This window comes from Oryzias latipes, chromosome 13 (assembly GCF_002234675.1).
Source record: "Oryzias latipes chromosome 13, ASM223467v1".
Lineage (NCBI taxonomy): Eukaryota > Metazoa > Chordata > Actinopteri > Beloniformes > Adrianichthyidae > Oryzias > Oryzias latipes.
The window spans coordinates 26,648,504-26,668,611 of NC_019871.2; the positions used below are offsets into that span (position 1 = coordinate 26,648,504).

Sequence of the window (20,108 nt, forward strand, 5' to 3'; positions counted from 1 at the left end):
GAATATAAAGCAATAAGAGTTTCACAAGCAAAGACAAAGAGGTTTCACTGCCACAAGAAGAGAAGTTGGGCCAGTTTTTTTTTTTTAAAAAGGCAAATGTGCAAACTCTACCACAAGAGGGCAGTATTGTGCTATATTTGAAAATGTCTGGACGCTACTGATGAATTTACTGTCTCCACTGTCAGCTGTGAAAGTGATGCAGGACAATAAATCCCAAAGATCACAAGTGCTGTTCAACAAAAAATAAAATGTAAAGAGGGGGATGAAATGGACAGGAAAAAACACATTTTCCTTTTTATGCACAATTCTTTTAAAGATGCATATGAAAACATTCCAACGGCATGGAACTGTACATAATCTGCCTCGTGTTTCAAATAAGAAGTACCTGCAGAGTCCAAGAAGCCAAAATCCCATAGACTTATATTTAAAAAAGAAACAACTATTATTACTCATTCTATTCAATTTTTCAATATGATATATATATATATATATATATATATATATATATATATATATATATATATATATATATATTTTCTTTATTGAAAGCTATGTGCATTATAAACTGACCAATTACATACTTAAAAAAAAAATGTGGCACCCGCTAGCCTCCACCTTGAACATGCTAAACGTTTGATTCCCCCAAGTCTTCTTTCAGTGGAAGGGGTGTGAACTTCCAACAAGCTCACTCCTGATTGGTGAGAGTGGTTGCCATAAAACTGGTGATTCAGACCAACTTGGAAATATGGCGACTGAATTGACTTCATTTAGTTGGCAGTAAGGTATTTTCTGTGGGTGACGTTACACTCGCTCAGTCCAGTTATCTTATACAGTCAATGGTCTGAACTCACTGAGAAAGGTTCAGGTGTTTGAGTAATGTTCAATTTAGGATTTCTTCTTTTGTTTCATCTAGAAAAACAAGTGCCCAGAACAAATTTTTCTTTTCATTTGACTTTTACTTGTTTAAAATATTGTATGTGTGGAGGTCTTGCTTTGTGGCACAAAACTGCCCCTGCAGAATCAGAGCTTTCCTGCTCCGATGGGAAATTTAATTGCTTCATGACCTCCTAACACCCTTCGGATCTCATCCGCAACTCCTTTCATCGCCATTTTTTCCCCTGTTTTGTCTGTCTGCTGTCATCTGGTAAAACAGATTGCAGACGGAACAATTTACAGCTCATACTAACACTCTGAACAACATGCTGGGTACAACACAGTATACGATTTTCTGGCTACAGTTCATTCCCAAATCCGCTATCCATTATTTTGGCCTCTAATAATAAAGACCGCCAAGGATGCTGACCAGGTGCACCGTGAGTATGCAAGGGGCTTTTTGAGACACTGCCAGGCGAACGCTGCTCCCTCTGTTGTGCTGCTGGGATTGTTACTGCTTCACACCACAGATACACAGGCGCTTGGAATCATCCAAACGGGGCCTGCTTGGCCTTATGTCAAGGTTTTCTGAAAGCAGCTTGTGTGGGGAAATGGGATGAAAGTGGATATTATGTGCATGCATTGTCTTTGTGTTTGTGCGTGGTTTTTATGCGTTGATTTGCATCATATGTTTTATTTGTAGTCAGGGTGATGCAAGCTGCCGAGCCAACTGTGCTCTTAGACAAAGCCGATGCCATCTGCATTGTAAACAGCACACCAAGACTAACAATACTACATAACCATGCTCGGATATCCTGTGAGGAACACATTTGACCTATTTCTGGTTGAAGAAACTCAACCCAAAAATGGAACTCTGGCCTCCATCAATCTATTTTCTGTGCTAAGCAAATTTATTAAGCCATTTGTGACTATTATCAGACTAAGTGTGGCACTTTTTAAAATCTCTATTTATTTTTAAAGCCACCAAATCAGTATTTCAAATAAATAATAAATAAAATGGTGTTTTTCTTTTTTTCACCAGATCCTTCTTATGATGCCGTACGGCGAACAGGCTGGACCAACAACATGCACAGTGGCAAAGGTAAGGCCGACAAAAAATGACTATTGTTTCTGACTGAACCTGACTGAATTACATAAACAACAAACAGGATTTTACATTTCACCCAGCAGAGTCTGTTCCATTTTTGAGAAATGCAGCTACCCCATGCAGCTCAAACTATTTCTGCAAATATAATTCTTCCAATTCAGCAGTTCCAACATCCACAGTGTCTAGACATGTGGGATAGACTCCTAAAGATTACAACGGCCACTGCCTTGTTTGCTTTGGACGTGCTGACATGCCTACAAGATGTTTGGTTTGGTTATCAGTGACCACCCTGCTGTTTTCTCACTGCTTTTCTCTCTCTGTTTGCAGGCTCGCCAGTAGTTACCCAGAATGTGAGCAAGTCCAATGAGCAGCCCAGAGCTCAGCCAGGTAAATGCTTGTCTGACATCATCTGAATACTAAAAGCACAAGAACAGGCTAGAAGCTTGTTGGTTAGACTGGATATCAACTTTCCTGAGGGTCAGCATCGCGACAGGTTTTTTTTTTTCTTTTTCTTTCTTTTGTTGATAGTTAAGACAGTCAGGCACAATTAACTAGTGTTTACAATAGAATCTTATCTGGATACATTGACTGTGATGGTAATGTACAGTCATTAATCCCTGTATGTCACTAATTTGCAACGTCCAATTTATTCCAGGACTCCACTTCATTTAGCATCACTTTGCACAGAAAACACACTTAAGAATATGTTTCATATACTTAGAAATAATCCAGGCATAAAGGGGTTAGCATTACTTTACATGCAGTAGAAGTAAGACAGGTTGAGAAAATGTCCAGAAATAATAGCAGCTTCTTTTGAAAACTTTTCTCATAAGATTAAAGTATGAATCTACACACAATAAACATGATTAAGCATTTGTTTGAACTCTTATGGGTTTGTAATTCGAGATAATCGGTGAGTAACTAGACTCTCTGAGTTGAAGTAAGCCATGTTCTTAAAACGGATTAAAAAAACAAAGAGTTGACGGCATGAAACTGCAGGCTAAACAATAAATTCCCAGAGTACAGACTGTTCCAACGGCTGCATTGAGTGTTGCTCAGCTGAGATTTCGTAACATGTGAATCTGTGTTTGCACCAGAACCTCTATACTTTCACTCGATTTCTGCTTTCTGCCCCCTGTTTTATCGTTTGTGTCTATTTTTGAGGATGTAGGCTCTTTTCTGACATGCATAAAAACCCTTAAATCAGCAAAGAAATGGGTCCATTTTTGCTGAGTTGTCAGTCATTTTAAGTAGTTAGATTACAATTAGACATTAAATGTTTATTCCAAAAGGTATGCTTATCAAACATGACCTTGTCAACGATGCTTTAGGATTAAAAAAAGATCTCCTTTAGGGTGTTTAAATAAAGAATGAATGCAGTAAAATAAATAATATTAAGATACCCAGGACCAGCAAAGAAAAGAAGTAAATAATAAAATATATTTACATAATCATGTATCACTTCATACTTTAGTTTGACACTTCTGTTTAGACTCAGCGTGTCATTGAAAAAGAAGAACTTGTGGAGTTTTGAGAATATAAAATATTTGAATATCTGATCTTAAAGGCCCACTCCAATCATCTTTTGATCTACTGAAAAAGTGATTGAAGCGTGTCTAGCCACACACACACACACACACACAAAAAAAACAGTTTTTGCAGAGCAGCTTTAGTTTGTTCGAAATTTGCCTCTAAATTATGGGTGGAGAGCAACCCCACCCCAAATATAATCTTTTTCAAAGAACAATTTTTTGTATTTTCCTGATTCCCAAATAATTGTAATTAAATACCCCAAAAGGAAATTTTGAATTTACTTTTGTTTACATCTATGTCCTCCATTATCAGAAAATTGTCAAATGAACATGTTACAAACACCAAAAACACAATTTTCACTGGAATGGGTCTTTAAAAAACAATGCTTTTGTGTTCCTGGTTCCAAATAGGTAAGCTGAATATTTTTGTACAAAATATAGGATTTTCTAGCTCATCTATTACCTTAAAGCTAAGTTATAACATGTGGTCTTCAGGATGAGATTATTTTCATACTGAATTTGTACTGAATACTTCAAACAAATGTATGTTTTGCTTTTCTTTCCACAGATCCGTATCAGATTCTGGGGCCCACCAGTAGTCGCCTAGCCAACCCAGGTTAGCTTATCAATTCAGTTGTGAACTCTATAGTTAATTTTTCTTTCTCTCACTGAGCAGTGACTAATTCATTAACTCTACGGCATTCATTTGTATGTGTGCCACCTTCAGGTTCAGGTCAGATACAGCTGTGGCAGTTCCTCCTGGAGCTGTTGTCTGACAGCGCCAACGCCAGCTGCATCACTTGGGAGGGAACCAACGGCGAGTTTAAGATGACAGATCCAGACGAGGTGGCGCGACGTTGGGGTGAGCGCAAGAGCAAGCCCAACATGAACTATGATAAGCTGAGCCGTGCGCTGCGCTACTACTATGACAAAAACATCATGACCAAGGTGCACGGCAAACGCTACGCCTACAAGTTTGACTTTCACGGCATTGCTCAGGCGCTGCAGCCACACCCAACAGAGTCCTCCATGTATAAGTACCCCTCGGACCTAACCTACGTGCCTTCCTACCACGCCCACCAGCAGAAGGTCAACTTTGTGTCTCCCCACCCGCCATCCATGCCAGTAACATCCTCCAATTTTTTTGGACCCACTGCTCAGTACTGGAGCTCACCCACTGCAGGCATTTACCCCAACCCAAACGTTCCCCGCCACCCTAACACCCACATGCCTTCCCACCTGGGCAGTTATTATTAGCAGCCTTCCCTGAGCAGCCTTGAAATCCTACCTTTTCCTCAATCGCTGAACCTGCACTCCTTATACTGCCAAGCCAGGGACAACGGATGAAGGCATTTTGTACTTTGAAGAAATTTTTCTCCTGCATGAAGGAAGATTAATTTGATTTGTTACTTGTTTAAGATTCTAAACAGCAACTGGATGACGCTATGATCTAAAATGGAATACTACTTACCTTTAAGAGACTAGCAACGTTTTGTTCATGTCTTATGGATGTGTGTTTTATCTTTAATGTGCCTTTCTTCTCCGTTCTCCTTCACCTGCTAGCTGAAAGGTGCCTTTAGACATTTTTTCAAACAGATCTTCACGACAGGAGATGACCCAAAGTTAGTCTGTCTCCTCGTCATACTAACAAAACAGACATGGGCCTGGCACTTCTAGGTCTCAATCTACACCCTTCTCAGCACATCATGTACATTGTGCTTGAAAGCATCTGCCTCTGCCGCTTGTCTACTACCTTAATGGGGTTTCCTCCACTGTCTCTGTCTCCTCGTTTGATTGTGTGTGTGTGTGTGTGTGTGAAGAGTCCTCTGGAATTTGGTGGACAAAGAGGAGCCTGGACTTTTTCTCAGCACTGAATGAAATTTGGCAACTGGAATGTGCCATTCAAAATGCCATTTAATTTATCCTCCAAACTGGAAGGCTAGAAAAGAGTAAGATGCCAAAGAAGGAAGCGCTGTATGTTCTGCTGACCTGGGTCAACTCAGCTGCTTTAAAATGTTTTCTGTGTGTATTGCGCTGATTGAGATGATGGGGGGGGGGGGGGGGCGTGTGCAGTTGAGTCATATAAATTGTGCTGCGGAAGCAGAGACATAATATAGTTGAGGTAATTTGCTGCAATATTTCTGCCTGGGTCACATGAGCTCAGTGGGGCCACACACTCGGCTGTTTAATGTCTGCCATGTTTTTCTGTCTTGCCTATGCCATTCCAAGATGTTTTGTTGCTCCGCCACGTCAGTGTTAATGTGAATGTTCTCAGATTTGTGAAGCATACATAAAATGAAAAGCCCTCAAAAAAAAAATCTAAACTTGTCAGATGCAGTCTAAAATCTGAACCACAAGAAATACCATTTTGAAGATGTTTTTTTTTTTTTTTCTGAAGTACCTTTGGTTTTATGCATTGTGGCTGCCTGAGCTCCTATACTACGTTCATGCCGGGCTTGTGTCGCAAGTACAAGATTGCGCTGAATGTGGGTTCTTCTTCGCGCCTTTAGCAGATGGTGTTCACACCGGACCAATACTGGCGCATGGACCAATGTTGGAAGAGGATTGGTGTGAAATGTCGAAGGGATGCAATTATCGTGAATCTTCCTCCAGGCTTTTTCTTTCACATCTCTATTCCAATATACTTGGTATCCTAGAATTCCAGCCTGGCACAATCCACAATTTTTAATTTCTCCTTCACGATCAATTTTCAAACGTTTGGTATTTTCATGAGTTGTAAAGGACACCATCCACCTGAAAACTGACTCAAAATCTTGCATAGCGATGTGTGAAGGTGGGAGTTTAAATTCAGATGCGCAAAATGCGCATTTAGGCGTGTTTACACATAATTTTCTTTGGAAGTGGCCGCTTGAACGTGCGTTGCTGAGGCCGGTGTGAACATAGCATCATAAAATGGTTTAATTACTGAATTAGTGATTGTTTTTATATATTTAAGAGGAACAAACAAATATCTGACAAGTTGTGATTTTGATTTAAAAAAAAAGAAAAAAACCTAAAACAACCGCAAAGTTTTGTCTGTCTTTTAAAGCTATTCATGATCACACAGGTCAGAGCACAAAAGTGACATAGCTGCAAGTCATGTCAATGGAGATGGTCAGTTCTTACATTGACCAGGGCTGGATCCGAAGATGAGAGAAGCACAGTTGATTGAATGTCTGTCAGTCTCTCAGTCAGGATCAAATATTCATTGTTATGTAACAGTAAGTCATGTCCATGTCAACGCCTTCAGAGCTGTTCATATCAAAATATTTCCTTTACAGAAATAAAAATGGACTGTTGAGATAAATCATATGGAACCGTATCCGAGAACAAAACCAGTAAAAGTATGACAAGATAAAACAAAGAACTCCTCAGATTCGCAAACGCTGTGCGTTTGTCAGACCTATTTTTTATTATTTTATAAACATCAGTCAACTAGGCATTAGAGCAACTTACTGTATAAATTATGCAGAGTTATTTTCATATGTGACACAGTTAAAAAAGAAAAAGAGAAATCAAGAGATAATACGAGTTGACCTCGGTCAAAAATGCAAATCTTTGAAGTCCATTTCTGCTAAATAGTTTGTCGAGCATTTAAGCGTTTTTATATATCTGTACATTTGGGCAATGCAGTTTTAGATTTTTGTTTTCTTGTTGTTGTTATTATTTCTGTTCATTTGGTTGTAACATCCCGAGTGCTTGTAAGTGTAAAAGATGTGTTGTCGTGTTTGCGAACCCACAAGTGCCTCTGCTCAAATGATGACCCAATAGTCGGGGATTTTTGTTTGTTCCCCCCACTCTGTATGTAACATGTGGCGTTGATGGATCTGCTCATCGCCACACACTTTTCATGTCTGGATTCCAAGCTAGCCCTGTGCTTTATGGTATTTTGGTCTTTTTGCGCTACATAACACAGACAGCATCAATAACTCCTGTTGAAGATGTATAGCTTTAAAAAAATGAAAAGGGAACATGTAATTTGTAGTATAAAGAAATTATTCTTGTGTACCCTCAACATTCATGTTTCATAAGCATTATCAGTGAAAAAGGATCTGTGCTACTTCATATATGCATTGTATTTTGGATATCAAATATATAAATCTATTATAAATATATATTTGTGTGTATAACTTTTACAATTAAGCTTTGAATTATTAATATTGTCATTCCTGCTATGTATGAAGGAAAACCTTTTGAAAAAGGGCTTTTGTATAGGAAAATGTGACAAAAATAAATGTTTTTACCTCTTCCATAATCTTTCATTGCTTTGCTCTTGGGATTAGTATATCTTGATAGGTAAAAATAAGAATAAGCTGCAACATAGATTTTCACACTAATGCATTTTTGCATTATAAGTACGTCCCTGTTGTCTTCGTAGTTAATTTTTGCTGAAATCTGCCAAACAAACCAACCGTTGGGGTAAACATGCAAACAGGGGAAAAAATCCCTAACTATTTTTTATTTTTTTTATCAGATACTGCTCTGAAAGTTCACCACCTTAGAGAAGACATAAGCCACTGAGGAAGAGAAAGTTGAAAGCTCCTTGAGCCAAGTGCCGTAACAAAACTGTGAAACTGAAGCTGTGCCAGCTCAGTATCCAAGAAGGTTGAAAGAGAAGAAGGAGAAATGTTTTAAAGAAACCAAATATTTAAGGAATTACATAGAAGAGATTAAATAGAGGCTTAAAGTAGAACTGTCTCTCACAGATCTATTTTATCTTTAAGGAGCTAATTGAAAAATATCTGGAAAATTCTGATCTCGCCAAAGTCAGACAACTAGAAACATCTCTCAAGGCAGAGGGGACCAAATAAAACAACAACAACAAAAAAGATAGAATCTGTCCTACATGACCATTAGACCATAGACAGCAATGGCAGACAAAACAGTCCTTCCTTTTCCAAGACTATGTCTGTGAAGACTCTCATTCATCCAGGTTGATTCCATCACAGTAGTAGGTTTAAAAGTTGTCATCCCAGTCCAGATGACAACTTTTAAACCTACTACTGTGATTTTCCAAGACTACTTTAAGAGCTTCTGCAGAAAGAGGAGGCCAACAATAAAAGCTCTGATGAGGTCTACATGAAAACTCTTGACCGACTACATCAGTAGATGGGAAGCTAAAAGAAAAACAAGAACATATTTACCTCACCAGCCAAATCCTCAAGTGTGAAACGTGAAACAGGGTAAGGACCACAGCCAAAAGCGTCTTAGCCCAGGAGGTGGAAGAGTCCAATAAGTTAGGATGTGCATTGGTCCAAAGAATGACCTTCAAAGCCAGAAGCAGTGGTGGGGAAAAAGAAGCACAATCCGAAAGCACAATCAAAAGGCATCAGCAAAAATGTCAGATGCTTTAACAGTGACAGAAAGCAGTTGACACCGAACAGACAGAAGAGGCAACAAGAAAACTCCACGCATTTCCAAGAAATTTCTCAACTAAAAGAGCTTATCAAAGAGCAAAATGCAAAAATGAACTTCTTTTCCATGAAGAAGTCTTCATGGAAAAGCTTGACCAACAACAAGAGCAGGTTGACAGGTTAAAAGGAAGTACTAGAAGTTCCTGAGGATTTTTAAAAGATCTGGATATCAAGATAAGATCTTCTAACTGCTGTCTATAACCCTTGTGCTTTCCTAGGCACTTTAACATTGGGAGTAAATAGTGTGTTGAACCTTTTTTCTTCAATGATTTGTGATCTTCACTGGTGTCCATGGATTACCGGTACATGAAATCTTTCCACCTTTTTCCACCTTTGTCATGGTAGGGAGAACACTTCAATGCAAGGGTGGGGTCATCTAAGGTAACAGAAGGGTTAAAACTTGCTCAATAATTCAAAACTTTATTTTTCCATAATTAATTAATTTCTACTTTAGCTCTTATCCAAACTGTAACCCAGTTTTGTCAACACCTATTTGTTGGAGAAGCAATCTTAAACTGGATTTTAAGATCATGGCTGTTCTTGCATAAGTTTTTTATGGAAAAAAAACAACTGAATTTTTTAAATGGGTGATGTGATACTAGTTTCAAGTCGGTTTTTTACTCTACGAAATTGCATTCAAAGTACCTATGGTACAAATCTCCGATCATTTTTTATTTTTATTTTGTTTAATCATTCAATGAGCAATTCAAAGACTTGTCCCTCATCCTTGGCCAAAAGCCTTTTTTTTGGCCGGCAGCAGCAGTCACTGACTCCAAAGACCATATTGTTTTCAATTTTTATAAGATTTTGGTGCCTGTCAGTGAAAATCTGACCCCCGCCGCATACTCGAAAAGTCACCAAAATGTGCACACAGCAAGGATAAATTGAAAATGAATTTTCCACAAAGTCAAAGGCCCCCCCCTCCAAAGACATCACGGCGAGCGATCCCGTAAAAAAAATGAAATGGGAAAACGACACTTTTGTTTGGGCGATTTTTACGAAATTGCACACACTTGCTGCCAGCTCCAGTCTACAAACACAAAGGAAGTGTCGCTGACCTTGAGCTTGGGAAAAGGCCGCCATCTTGCATTTCGAAATAAAAAGTATGTTTAGCACCAGATAAAAACAAAAACTCATCCTAGGGATTTTTAGCAGTCGTCTCGTAACTTCTCAGGCATCCATAACGAGGTATTGTGAACAAAAAGCTTGAATTAGAAGTTGAAGATATCGTACGGCGTGTCCGTGGCAAAATCACAACCATTGCGATCTTAGATACTGGAGCTTGCACATTTTTTATTGGAATATCATGAAAACAAAATATGTGATTCCTTGGCCCACGCTGCACAAAATGATGTAACATACGACAAGATTGATAAAGGAATGTGGGCGTGGTTAGCAAAAAACGGTCGCAAAAAAATGTGCTGTTTCTGCAAAGACAAAAAAAATTCTGATTTTTTTTTTTTTTTTTTGAGAATTTGCTAACGAAACCAATATATCCCCTCATAACTTTTTAGGCATCAATCCCAAGCAACTGTGGAAAAAATGTTGCAATTATAGATTTTGAATGGTGTGCGTGTGGCGAACTAGCAAAAGTTGTGTACTGTTATAACTTGTGTTTTTTAATGGAATATTGTGAAAATTGTATGTATGCCTCCATGTCTGGAAGTAAACATACTGAAACACACTGGATATGGCCATATAAGGAATGAAGGTGTGGTTAGCAAAAAACCTCTGTTGCTAAGGACATCAAAAAGTTTACTTTTCCGATTTGTCTGAAACTGACATTGATCTGTTCGTCCGTGTTGCGCCCAAAACATAAATTGGTTGCAATGGAGATAAATCAACAAAAAAGCCACCATTTCGAAAAAAAGGTGGATTTTTTTATCGACATGTAGCTTTTACCAATGGAGCAATGTGTTTTTCTGAGAAAGTTGATGATGCCCCATTAGCATAACTAGCATAATTAGCATCTTAAGAAAAGTGTTTTAACGAGTGAGTTGGTGATATTGATCACATTAGCATAACTAGCATGTTTAGAATAATTAGCATCTGCAGGTTTGACTAGCTTTGATCAAAGGTGGGTGGTGAGGGAGGCGGTGCTGTGTAGAGTTGGGCAGCGATGGCGCGGCGGTGGTGCGTAGAGGCAGGCGGACAGGGCGGGTAGCGACTGCGGGCCATACAACGCCGCTTGCGGCTTTAATTATGTCCTCAGAGTAATTGTTTACCGAGATTGCCTCTTTCAGCAGAATTTTCTGGAATTAAATAGACTAAAAAGTTCAAGTTAAGCATAAATAAGCAATTTAAGTGTAAAAAAAAAAAAAAGTAAAAAAAACTCAAATGACAATTTGACACAACAAATCAAAACTACTTACTTCCCCGCTTTTGATGAAGTTAGGCCTTTAAATAACAGTCTACCTATGTAAAACAATTATTGAATAGTACCTTGGCTTCCATTGAAGCAATAACCCTTGTGCTTTCTTGCGGGGTCCAGATGACCCCACCCTACATTGATGTGTTATCCCTACCATGTAATCCATAGACACCGGTGAAGATCAAGAATTTAAAAAAAGGGTCGGCACACTATTCTTGTGGGGTCCAGATGACCCCACTCCCAATGATAATGTGCCTTGGTTAGTACAGGGGATAAATATGACAAAGATTAGCAACAAGTCTGAGTTGATGAAGTGCCGCACTGTAAATGCCAAAGTTAGTTCCATGCAATCAGTTTGAGAAAATACTAAATAAAGTAGTTTTATGGCAGAATATAAATGATAAAACTAAAAAAGCTAAAACTGTCATTTCTTTGGCTGCCCTTTCCCTGCAAACATTAGCGCTCAAAATAATACCCATTTGGGAATGTCGCCTACCACAGCTCATCTTCCACCACAATTGCTGTACTGAGCGGACAGAAATGCACTGAACAGTTCATGTACAACTTAAAAAGAGGACAAAGATCCTTGTGTGCTCAACTTAGAGCAGGAGTGCTCCACCTACAGGTGGAAGTAGGGCGTTAAAGGCGTTCCTGAGGAGGAAAGACTCTGTGAGGTCTGTGGACTGCAAGTGGTGGAGAAGGAATTTCAGTTTTTGTTTTACTGTCCTTTGTACGTAGACTGTGTATGAGGTAATAGAAAAGAAATGTCCTGATTTGTTTTTGTTATCTGAAAACAAAATTTTACATTCGCTTTTTGAAAATGAAATTTTTTGTTTGGCAAATTTTGTGTCAAAGGCATGGACAATAAGAATAGACACTTTGTATTCTGTTAGACTCTGACTAGGGGGGTTATATGATTTTTGTGATGGGCATGTTTCTATATTTTTATGTATTTTGTCTTTCAGTGTCATATAGGCCTGTGTGGGCTGGACACATTAGTGTATGACACTTAAATAAATAAAATTAATCAATGTACTGTTCTCGTTGACGAATGCAGACAGAGGTGCTGCTGATGTCTGGCTCTGGTGACTCTTTAGTCTGCAAAGGAAAAAAACAGTGTAGTTTTAAAGAGAGCAAATTGATCGTTTGAGGGAAGAAAACTTTATGAACTACTTTTTACTACCACCTGAAATTGAATGACATTTTAAGAGAAGGTCAGAAATTACACATTAAGAAAATTATCAAATGTGATTTGATTTATTGATTTATTTCAAACATTGTAGTCAAAGCAATAAAGAATTTACACATATTTATCAAACTCATTACAGAAATGATGAAACGCATTGAATAAAAAGACAGAAAATAAAACAGAACAAAAAAGTAACTTAAATCACATTTGCTTAATTAAATCCAGTGATCATTAACTAAAGTCACGTAGAGCTTGATTTATTGCTTGAAAAGGAGCGGAAAGAAGCAAGTTTATATAATCTGAAATGAAATGAGATCAAAATAAGACTATTTGTCAGAGTGCTCATCATTCCATAAGGCAGCCCAAAGAACTGTACACAAAAAAATAAACAAAAACCTTTGTGACATGACGATCTGAAAACAGGATCACATTGATTTACCCGAAACCCCACCCCTCCCTCCACCTAACCTCAGCAACATGACCCTCAGCTTGTGCTAGATTGTCAAAAATTCCATCCGACCCAGCTTCTAACCTAGTATTCACCCTCTGGAAATCTTTCCTGATGTCATGCACTCGTTACTCTCCACCAGGTTGTGTCCTTGTTATTGTTGTTCTCAAACGCGACATCGAAAAGCTCCAAAACAATGACAAGGACACAGCCTGGTGGAAAGACAGAATGTCACCTTCTTGCCAATACAACTTATGTAGAGCAAAGATTAAATAACATTTCATTTATATAGTCCAATATCACAACAATAATTGTGTCCATGGGTTTCTTACTGGCAATTGCATTAGAACATTAATCATTAAATACAATTGGTAATGGCAAAACTAAACAGACTAAACTAAACTGGGCAACCCTGCCCTTAGACCGTCCTCCTGCGTGGGTAATATAACTTAACCAGAAAGTCATGTCAAAACAATGTAATGTGGCAGAGCAGATAGTCTCCCATAAGTTACACTCCATCTTATCTGTGTTCCTGTATATGACCGTGTATCTCACCTCTGGCACATCTTGAGCCCCCAGCCGTCCCCCAAGTCCATTTTGGACGAAGCTCATCTGCTGGACTATTTAAACATGTAGTTTTTGAGTTAGACAAGCTAATTCTCCTCAATGAGTTCTGGTGTATCGTCTGTCCGTCCTGGGGGAGGATCCCTCCTTAATGTAGACATCCCTGAAGTTTCTTCTTTTTTGCCTGAACTTGTTTTTTTTCCTCTTCTTTTTTTAAATGAATTTATCCTTACAGAGGAGGGTCTAAGGGCAGGGAGGCTCAGTTTATTTTAGTTTGTTTAGTTTAGTTTTGCCATTATCTATTGTATTTTATGATTTCATGTTCTACAATTGCCAGTATGAAGCCCATTGAGACGACTATTGTTGTGTTATTGGACAATATAAATAAAATTGAATTGAATCTTGCCAATGAAAAATGAACTATCCTTTGCTCTTCATAAGTTGTATTGGCAAGAAGGTGACATTCTTTCTTTCCACCAGGTTGTGTCCTTGTTATTGTTGTTCTCAAACGCTGCATAGAAAAGCTCCATAACAATGACACAACCTAATGGAAATAAAGAATGTCACATTGCTTTAACCTTTTTTACTTTTTGACAACTTTTGGGTCCTTATGGTGTCACTACTGATCATTCTTATACCAATGTAACAGTGGTGAGGTTCGCGGGGAACCAAACTGCATCTTACCCAGACACAGAGCTGTAAAGGCCTGTACACACCGGGACGAATTTTCGCCAGCCGTTTTTCGCCAGCGTTTTTCAACACATCTTTTGTGTTCACACCCAGGCGATTTTCGCTGACGATGAGCCGAGCGAACATGAAATTTCATTCCCCGACGTTGGATGGCGCTTAATGTAAAACAGAAATACTCCTGTACACAAGGTGGGGCTGCGCAACTTTACGCTTCTTAAACTCGCTTTTCACTCAGAAGGAGAGAGCAAGTATTTACGTGCTTGTCAGAATCATACAAAGAAAACTGTCATGAACTGGTGGTGGAGGACCCAATATGCAGGAGACCAGAATTGGTGACAGGAAATAAAACATTTAATTAGCAAACTGAAACATGACAAAAGTATGAGGAGAAACAAAACTGTGACACAACAGAGCAGATGACCTGACAAGGAAGAACAGAAACCAACACACTTAAATAGGCTGAGGGTAATTAACTGAACTGAAGACAGCTGTGGATCATGAACCTGAAACTGGTGTGACTGACCAGAAGGAAACCAAAAACATGACAAAGAAAACCAAACCACTGAATACTTAGAAAAACATGAATATTTTAAGCACCAGTAGCTCCAGCTCCAGTTCCAGCGATGAAGAAATTATTGTTCTGTTGAAAGACACCGGAAAAGACGCCGCTTTTGGGTACATCCCATATTTATGAGAAGAGAAGAACATGCAGAGTTTTATCGACTGGTACAAGAGCTGAAAATGTATCATGAGCGTTTTCGGGGATATTTTAGAATGTCCGTCATTATTTCTTCGCGGTAGTGTAGATGCTACTTTGCGTCTATCTTCTTCGCTGGTATGTGTGCTCAGAAAGGCAGATTTGTGTTTCAGCGCCCCCAAGTTGTGTTTTACTGTAACTTCAGGAGCTCCAGACACGTGTGCAAAAGCGCCATTCTCATTGGTCGTAGTTTTTGACGCGGCCTGTCAAACCATAAAAACGAACCCGAGGCGTTTTTTAAAAAATGACGCTTTTACGCGTTGCGATTTTCGGTGCCCTTTCTTTAGTCACGAGGCGTTAAACGTCGGCGAATATCGCGCGTGAAATTCGTCCCGGTGTGTACGGGCTTTTAGGTTTCCTTTTTGGCACATGCAGAGATATGCTGTTTCACCTGTTCTGCTTTTCATTTGCCGCCCCCCCCCCCCTGATGGCGGAATTGCACATTTCGGTTATATCTTTAAAACTCTCCACAGGAATGGACTAGAAACGTGTTTTTTTTTTTTTAATCCTTGTAATTTTTTATCTATCTATCTATCTGCCTGTCTGTCTGTCTGTCTGTCTGTCTGTCTGTCTGTCTGTCTGTCTGTCTGTCTGTCTGTCTGTCTGTCTGTCTGTCTATCTATCTATCAATATACTACAGTTTTGCTTTCACAACAGAAATATTACGGTAGGTCACTTCATCATCTGACATGTTGTTTACATGAGTTGTGCTCTTCCTTGCTGAAGACACAGAGAAAGAGGAAGGGCAAATTTAGGGATTTTTGGGCTGCCTACTATGGTCATTGCAAACTATCCACAAAGTTTTGTTGAAGTAATGACTCATCATTTGGGCACATTTGCTCGGAAACACTGTACTTGCAATGTGATTCTGTTTATTGTTGTTGTATTGGAGCAACAACTACCTGTTGCGTGAGAGTTTAGAATGACGTGCTCTGTTTTGCTAAGCTCACCAATACATCATCTGTGGTTAAAGCTCACCTTCACTTCCTCTTTTTTTAAGACAGAAAACGGGAACCTATATGTGCACATTTTAAAGGTGTCTCAGTTTAGACAACAACCATGAGGAATTTAGGATGAGCCTTGCTTCAAGCCTGCTACCCTGGAATTAATCATTTCCATAAAGGTTTTGATACAGCCTTGTTGCTCACAAATGACAGCCCTCTTGATGTTACAGCCCATATATGATCGATGTTCTACTTGCTTTCATTTGTATACTTCACACACAAAAAAATTACCCTATTCTTCTCAGTGGTTAATTCCAAGCTTTATTTTTTCTTTGGTCACTAACAGTGAGCACCTTTTGATGAGTGTATGGTTTCAACATTACAGTAAACTAACATGAAGTTTACATGCAGCTGTGCCCTGATGGTCACATCTGTCTGTTATCATATTAATTCTGATTGTTGTCAGTCAAGTCTTAATTAAACCTCATTTCAGCTGTAGACATCATTTATTCATGTTGTGTTGTAAACTCACAGCATTTTCATGCTCTGATATCATGTTTGGAAGAAATTTTTGTAAATAATATCTTTGTGGGCCAGAATTTGACTGTACAGAAATATATACAAAGAACATAAAGGATAGATTATTCATGATTTCTATTTGCATTCAGTGTACTTACACCCGTTTCCTAAATCTTTTTTTTACTTTACAGTACTTTTATCATTTTCAAAATCTCTCTTTCATCATTTTTTATCAAGATTTGTAGCTTTCCTTTAGCTTTTTTGCAGACCTATATTAGTGAGCAGCAATGTGCAGCTCATTAGAGAATTCACACTGGGTGGGTGGCTCAGTCTATTAAAACCTGTTAAAGCTTCACGCTAGTGTGCAGTATGCGCACCTATTTCTCCAACTGGGAGAATTTTGGTTTCATGTTCAAAACCCTGCAGGCTTAAGACTGGACTGTATGCTGCAAGCCTTGGTCTCTGGTTCTCTTTGGTGTGGGTAGAATGTTCTGAATTCTATTTTCTGTCAAAACTTGACTTTGTTTACTGATAAAAAACTGCTATGCGGGCTGGCTACTGACATTACATTGCTGAGGTCCTTTGTAATAGTGTATTATACCGTGATTAAAGACAACACCATAGGTATAATTTGATAATGATATTTTTAATATAAAGAATAATAAAAAAGACAAATAACAGAGTTTCACAGTCAGTGCTACACACACAAGCGCACCCAAACAAAGCATTTATAGTGAGCCTCTTCATTCAAAAAGACAATTACATATATGGTTGTTATAAGTAGTCCATGATTTTGAGGTAACATGTATTTTAGAGCCACTCTCAATTATTTAAATACTAATTGTAGGAGTTACCAGAAAAACTGAAATTTCAACAGTGCGCACAACTTGGCCTCCACTCAAAAAACTGGTTTTTATAATGACAGGTGTGGTTTATATACAAACATACAAAGATCATGATTACAGCCTTGACCCACACATATCTTTTCCATTTGTGTTAACACAAAAGTAGAGGCAATTGGCAGGTTTGTTGTGTTCATTTTTAATGCTACACATTGCAGCATTTTTATAGTTGCCTCCAATCGCTGAATGTTTTTCTGCAGTGCAAAATTAAGAACAAAAAGGTCCAAGATTCTGTGAATGTCTTTGACAGTCAATATGTTACATTTTTGTAACATTTGGGGGGTCATCAATTTCAATCACCTCAAAACCCTGGTTTTCACATCCAAGTGTGGAGTGGTGATGATGGCCCTTGATATTGTGGTAACAATAGGAACAATGTGCAGTTGCCACTGGCACCACTTTAGAAAAGTTTGAGAAGTCCACCTTATATTTCCCTTCTTTGCTTCTGGAGATGATGGGCATAAAATTATAGCCCCACATGAACTCATGGGGAATGTAGGAGGTCCGGACTTGACACGAACAACTTGTGGACTCTGCAGTCCCATCCAAGAAGACCACCAGCTCAAAGTCTTGATTGTGTATATTGTCTACTGCCATCTCAAAGAACGGGCTTCTCTTGTCAATGACGTGGTACAAAGTAAGAGGGCACACAAAGAAGGGGTTGTCATTCCCAGCATCCACCATAAAGTCGATGCTCACCTGATCCATGATGATTGTCTCACCATCAGGTGTTGTTGTTGTTCTCAGAAGTTTGCCATAGACTTGGCTTCCAATCATCAAGGTCTTGCGTAGGTTAGCCACTCTGATCGACAGACAAAGGGAATTATTTCTGGGGCAAATGACGGCCATTTCACTAAATGTAATGGTCTTAGCCCTCTTTTTAGGTAATGATATCTTGGCCAAGATGACTCCACAAAGAAAGCAATTGATTATAGCTCCAATGAGGGACTGTATGATGATAAGAGCTACAGCACCTGGGCAGAAAGGGGTGATTGCTCGACCACCATATCCAATGGTTGTCTGGGTTTCAAGGGAGTAGAGGAATGCTGCAGTGAGTCCTCCTACATTCTGAACACATGGTGTGTGATCTGAAGGAGGATCTTGCCACGTCAGGTCTCCGTTTGCTCGTGCAATACAGTACCACAAAAGGCCAAAAATGAACCAGCTGAGGCTAAAGGAGGCAATGAAGAAAAAGAGGACAAATCGCCACCGAATCTCAACAAACGTGGTCCAGAAGTCAGCCAGGAAGGCAAAGTTCCTGGTATAATTGATGTTTCCATATTCAATAATACAGCGACCATCTTTGGTTACTAGTCTGGCTCTCCGGCGTCTTCTTTCTGCAATGTAGTCTTGAAATTGTTCTCTTAAGGAGCTCATTGTTTTCTACAATCCAAAAACCTAAAAAAGAGAGAAAAATTGATATACATGAGCGGATGACCTTTAAAATAATTTATGGATATTTTTTTGGTGATAAATGGGCAGAAAGCTAGAATTCTTTTGTCTGGGGCAAAGTTTAGTTAAACAAAAATGTTGAAAGAAAACAGACTCAGTTTTAATTGCTGATTTGTCCTAAACGATTAGCTAATGTGTTTGGATTTTCACTTCACACTGGGTTCTTGTGTAATGGCAAATAAAAATCTGAAAGTACACAGAGGCCATTTAAATCAGAGACTGCTTGTGCAAAGTCTCATATTCTGCTGTTTCATTAAACCTATTTGTGACCTACAATCATTTAGATTACACGTCATTCACTTATAAATGCATAAAAATATTCAAGAATTTTGGATCTTTTGTCTTGATTATTCTTTTTGTTGTTGTTGTTGTTGTATTGCAAAAAGAGCTAAATGGGACATTTCAAGGTAGGCCAGCTGCTCACCTGCACAACAACCTCCAGCTTTTTTAAAGCCTTGACTTCTCATAAGTGACTCACTCAATGCATGTTAACAGGCAGTGGTAAAAGTACTGAGGTTTGGAAATAAGTATAGCCCCTGCTCTTGCCAAGTCATGCAAGCAACCATTTGGATCAAATCGTGCTTGTTAGCAAATGTGAAACGGTCAAAAATGACCGGTGTAGCAAGTTTAAGTTTTAGTTTGCAACCTCTCAATATCACAGTTAGTCATTTGGTCAACAGAAATCAAATAAGCACACTCCATAGCTTGTTTGCAAGCCGTAATCCTTTTGGAAGCAGACCAGGTCCTTCCAGACCTAATCATTAGTCAGCATATGTCTTTGCAGTAGAAAGATTTGTGGAGACATAATATCAGTCATTTAGCCATGTTTATTGGACGCATGATGCACTATTCCAAATAACAACTGTGTATTAAAAAGAACTACGTTCACACATGAAAAGTAATAAAACTATCTGGAAATATTATGGAGAGGGTTTAAATGTAAAGGGCTTTACTGTTACATTTGGCCAAATAAATATTGATACTTGATACTTAAGCAGTGCAGTTTTAGTATAATAACAAGGATTTTATTAGTTGATGCAAATAATGCATTCATTTCTTATTTTAAGAAGGTTTATGTTTGTACGTACTATTCGTATTTTGTTGTAAAACATTACACTAATTTCTGACTCCATACACATTTTACATGTTGTGAACTAGTCCTACTATCCTGCCTGATTTTGCAAAACTAAAATGAAGTTAAACTTAAGAATAACAAAAATCAACACATTTTCTGAAGTTTAAACTCACCCAAAAGAGAACTGTGGAAAACTCCAGAGTCGGATGGATGGCGGCGCTTTCTCGGTTTATCTGTCTTGTTTGCTGAGGTACCTTAAGTGTGTCCTCC

At 38.6% G+C, this 20,108-nt stretch overlaps 2 protein-coding genes across 7 annotated transcripts in view; one reads left to right on the plus strand and one right to left on the minus strand.

The window, feature by feature from the left end:
* The window catches only part of fli1 (Fli-1 proto-oncogene, ETS transcription factor), a 32,932-nt gene extending 26,094 nt beyond the window's left edge, over positions 1–6,838 (plus strand). For all 6 annotated transcript variants that reach the window (XM_020708456.2, XM_011482907.3, XM_011482908.3 and 3 more), the window contains 4 exons: positions 1,916–1,975; positions 2,309–2,368; positions 4,082–4,129; positions 4,241–6,838. In XM_020708456.2, the coding sequence (XP_020564115.1) occupies positions 1,916–1,975; positions 2,309–2,368; positions 4,082–4,129; positions 4,241–4,770 (698 nt within the window). In that variant the 3' untranslated portion in view covers positions 4,771–6,838. The remainder of the gene's footprint in view (positions 1–1,915; positions 1,976–2,308; positions 2,369–4,081; positions 4,130–4,240) is intronic.
* A 10,198-nt stretch (positions 6,839–17,036) lies between these two features.
* On the minus strand, positions 17,037–20,108 carry LOC101170778 (ATP-sensitive inward rectifier potassium channel 1-like). Its single transcript, XM_004075902.4, has 2 exons — positions 20,012–20,108; positions 17,037–18,709 (listed from the first exon to the last, which is right to left on the minus strand). Exon 2 carries the CDS (start codon positions 18,686–18,688, stop codon positions 17,570–17,572), a length of 1,119 nt encoding a protein of 372 aa, XP_004075950.1. The 5' UTR covers positions 18,689–18,709; positions 20,012–20,108; the 3' UTR covers positions 17,037–17,569.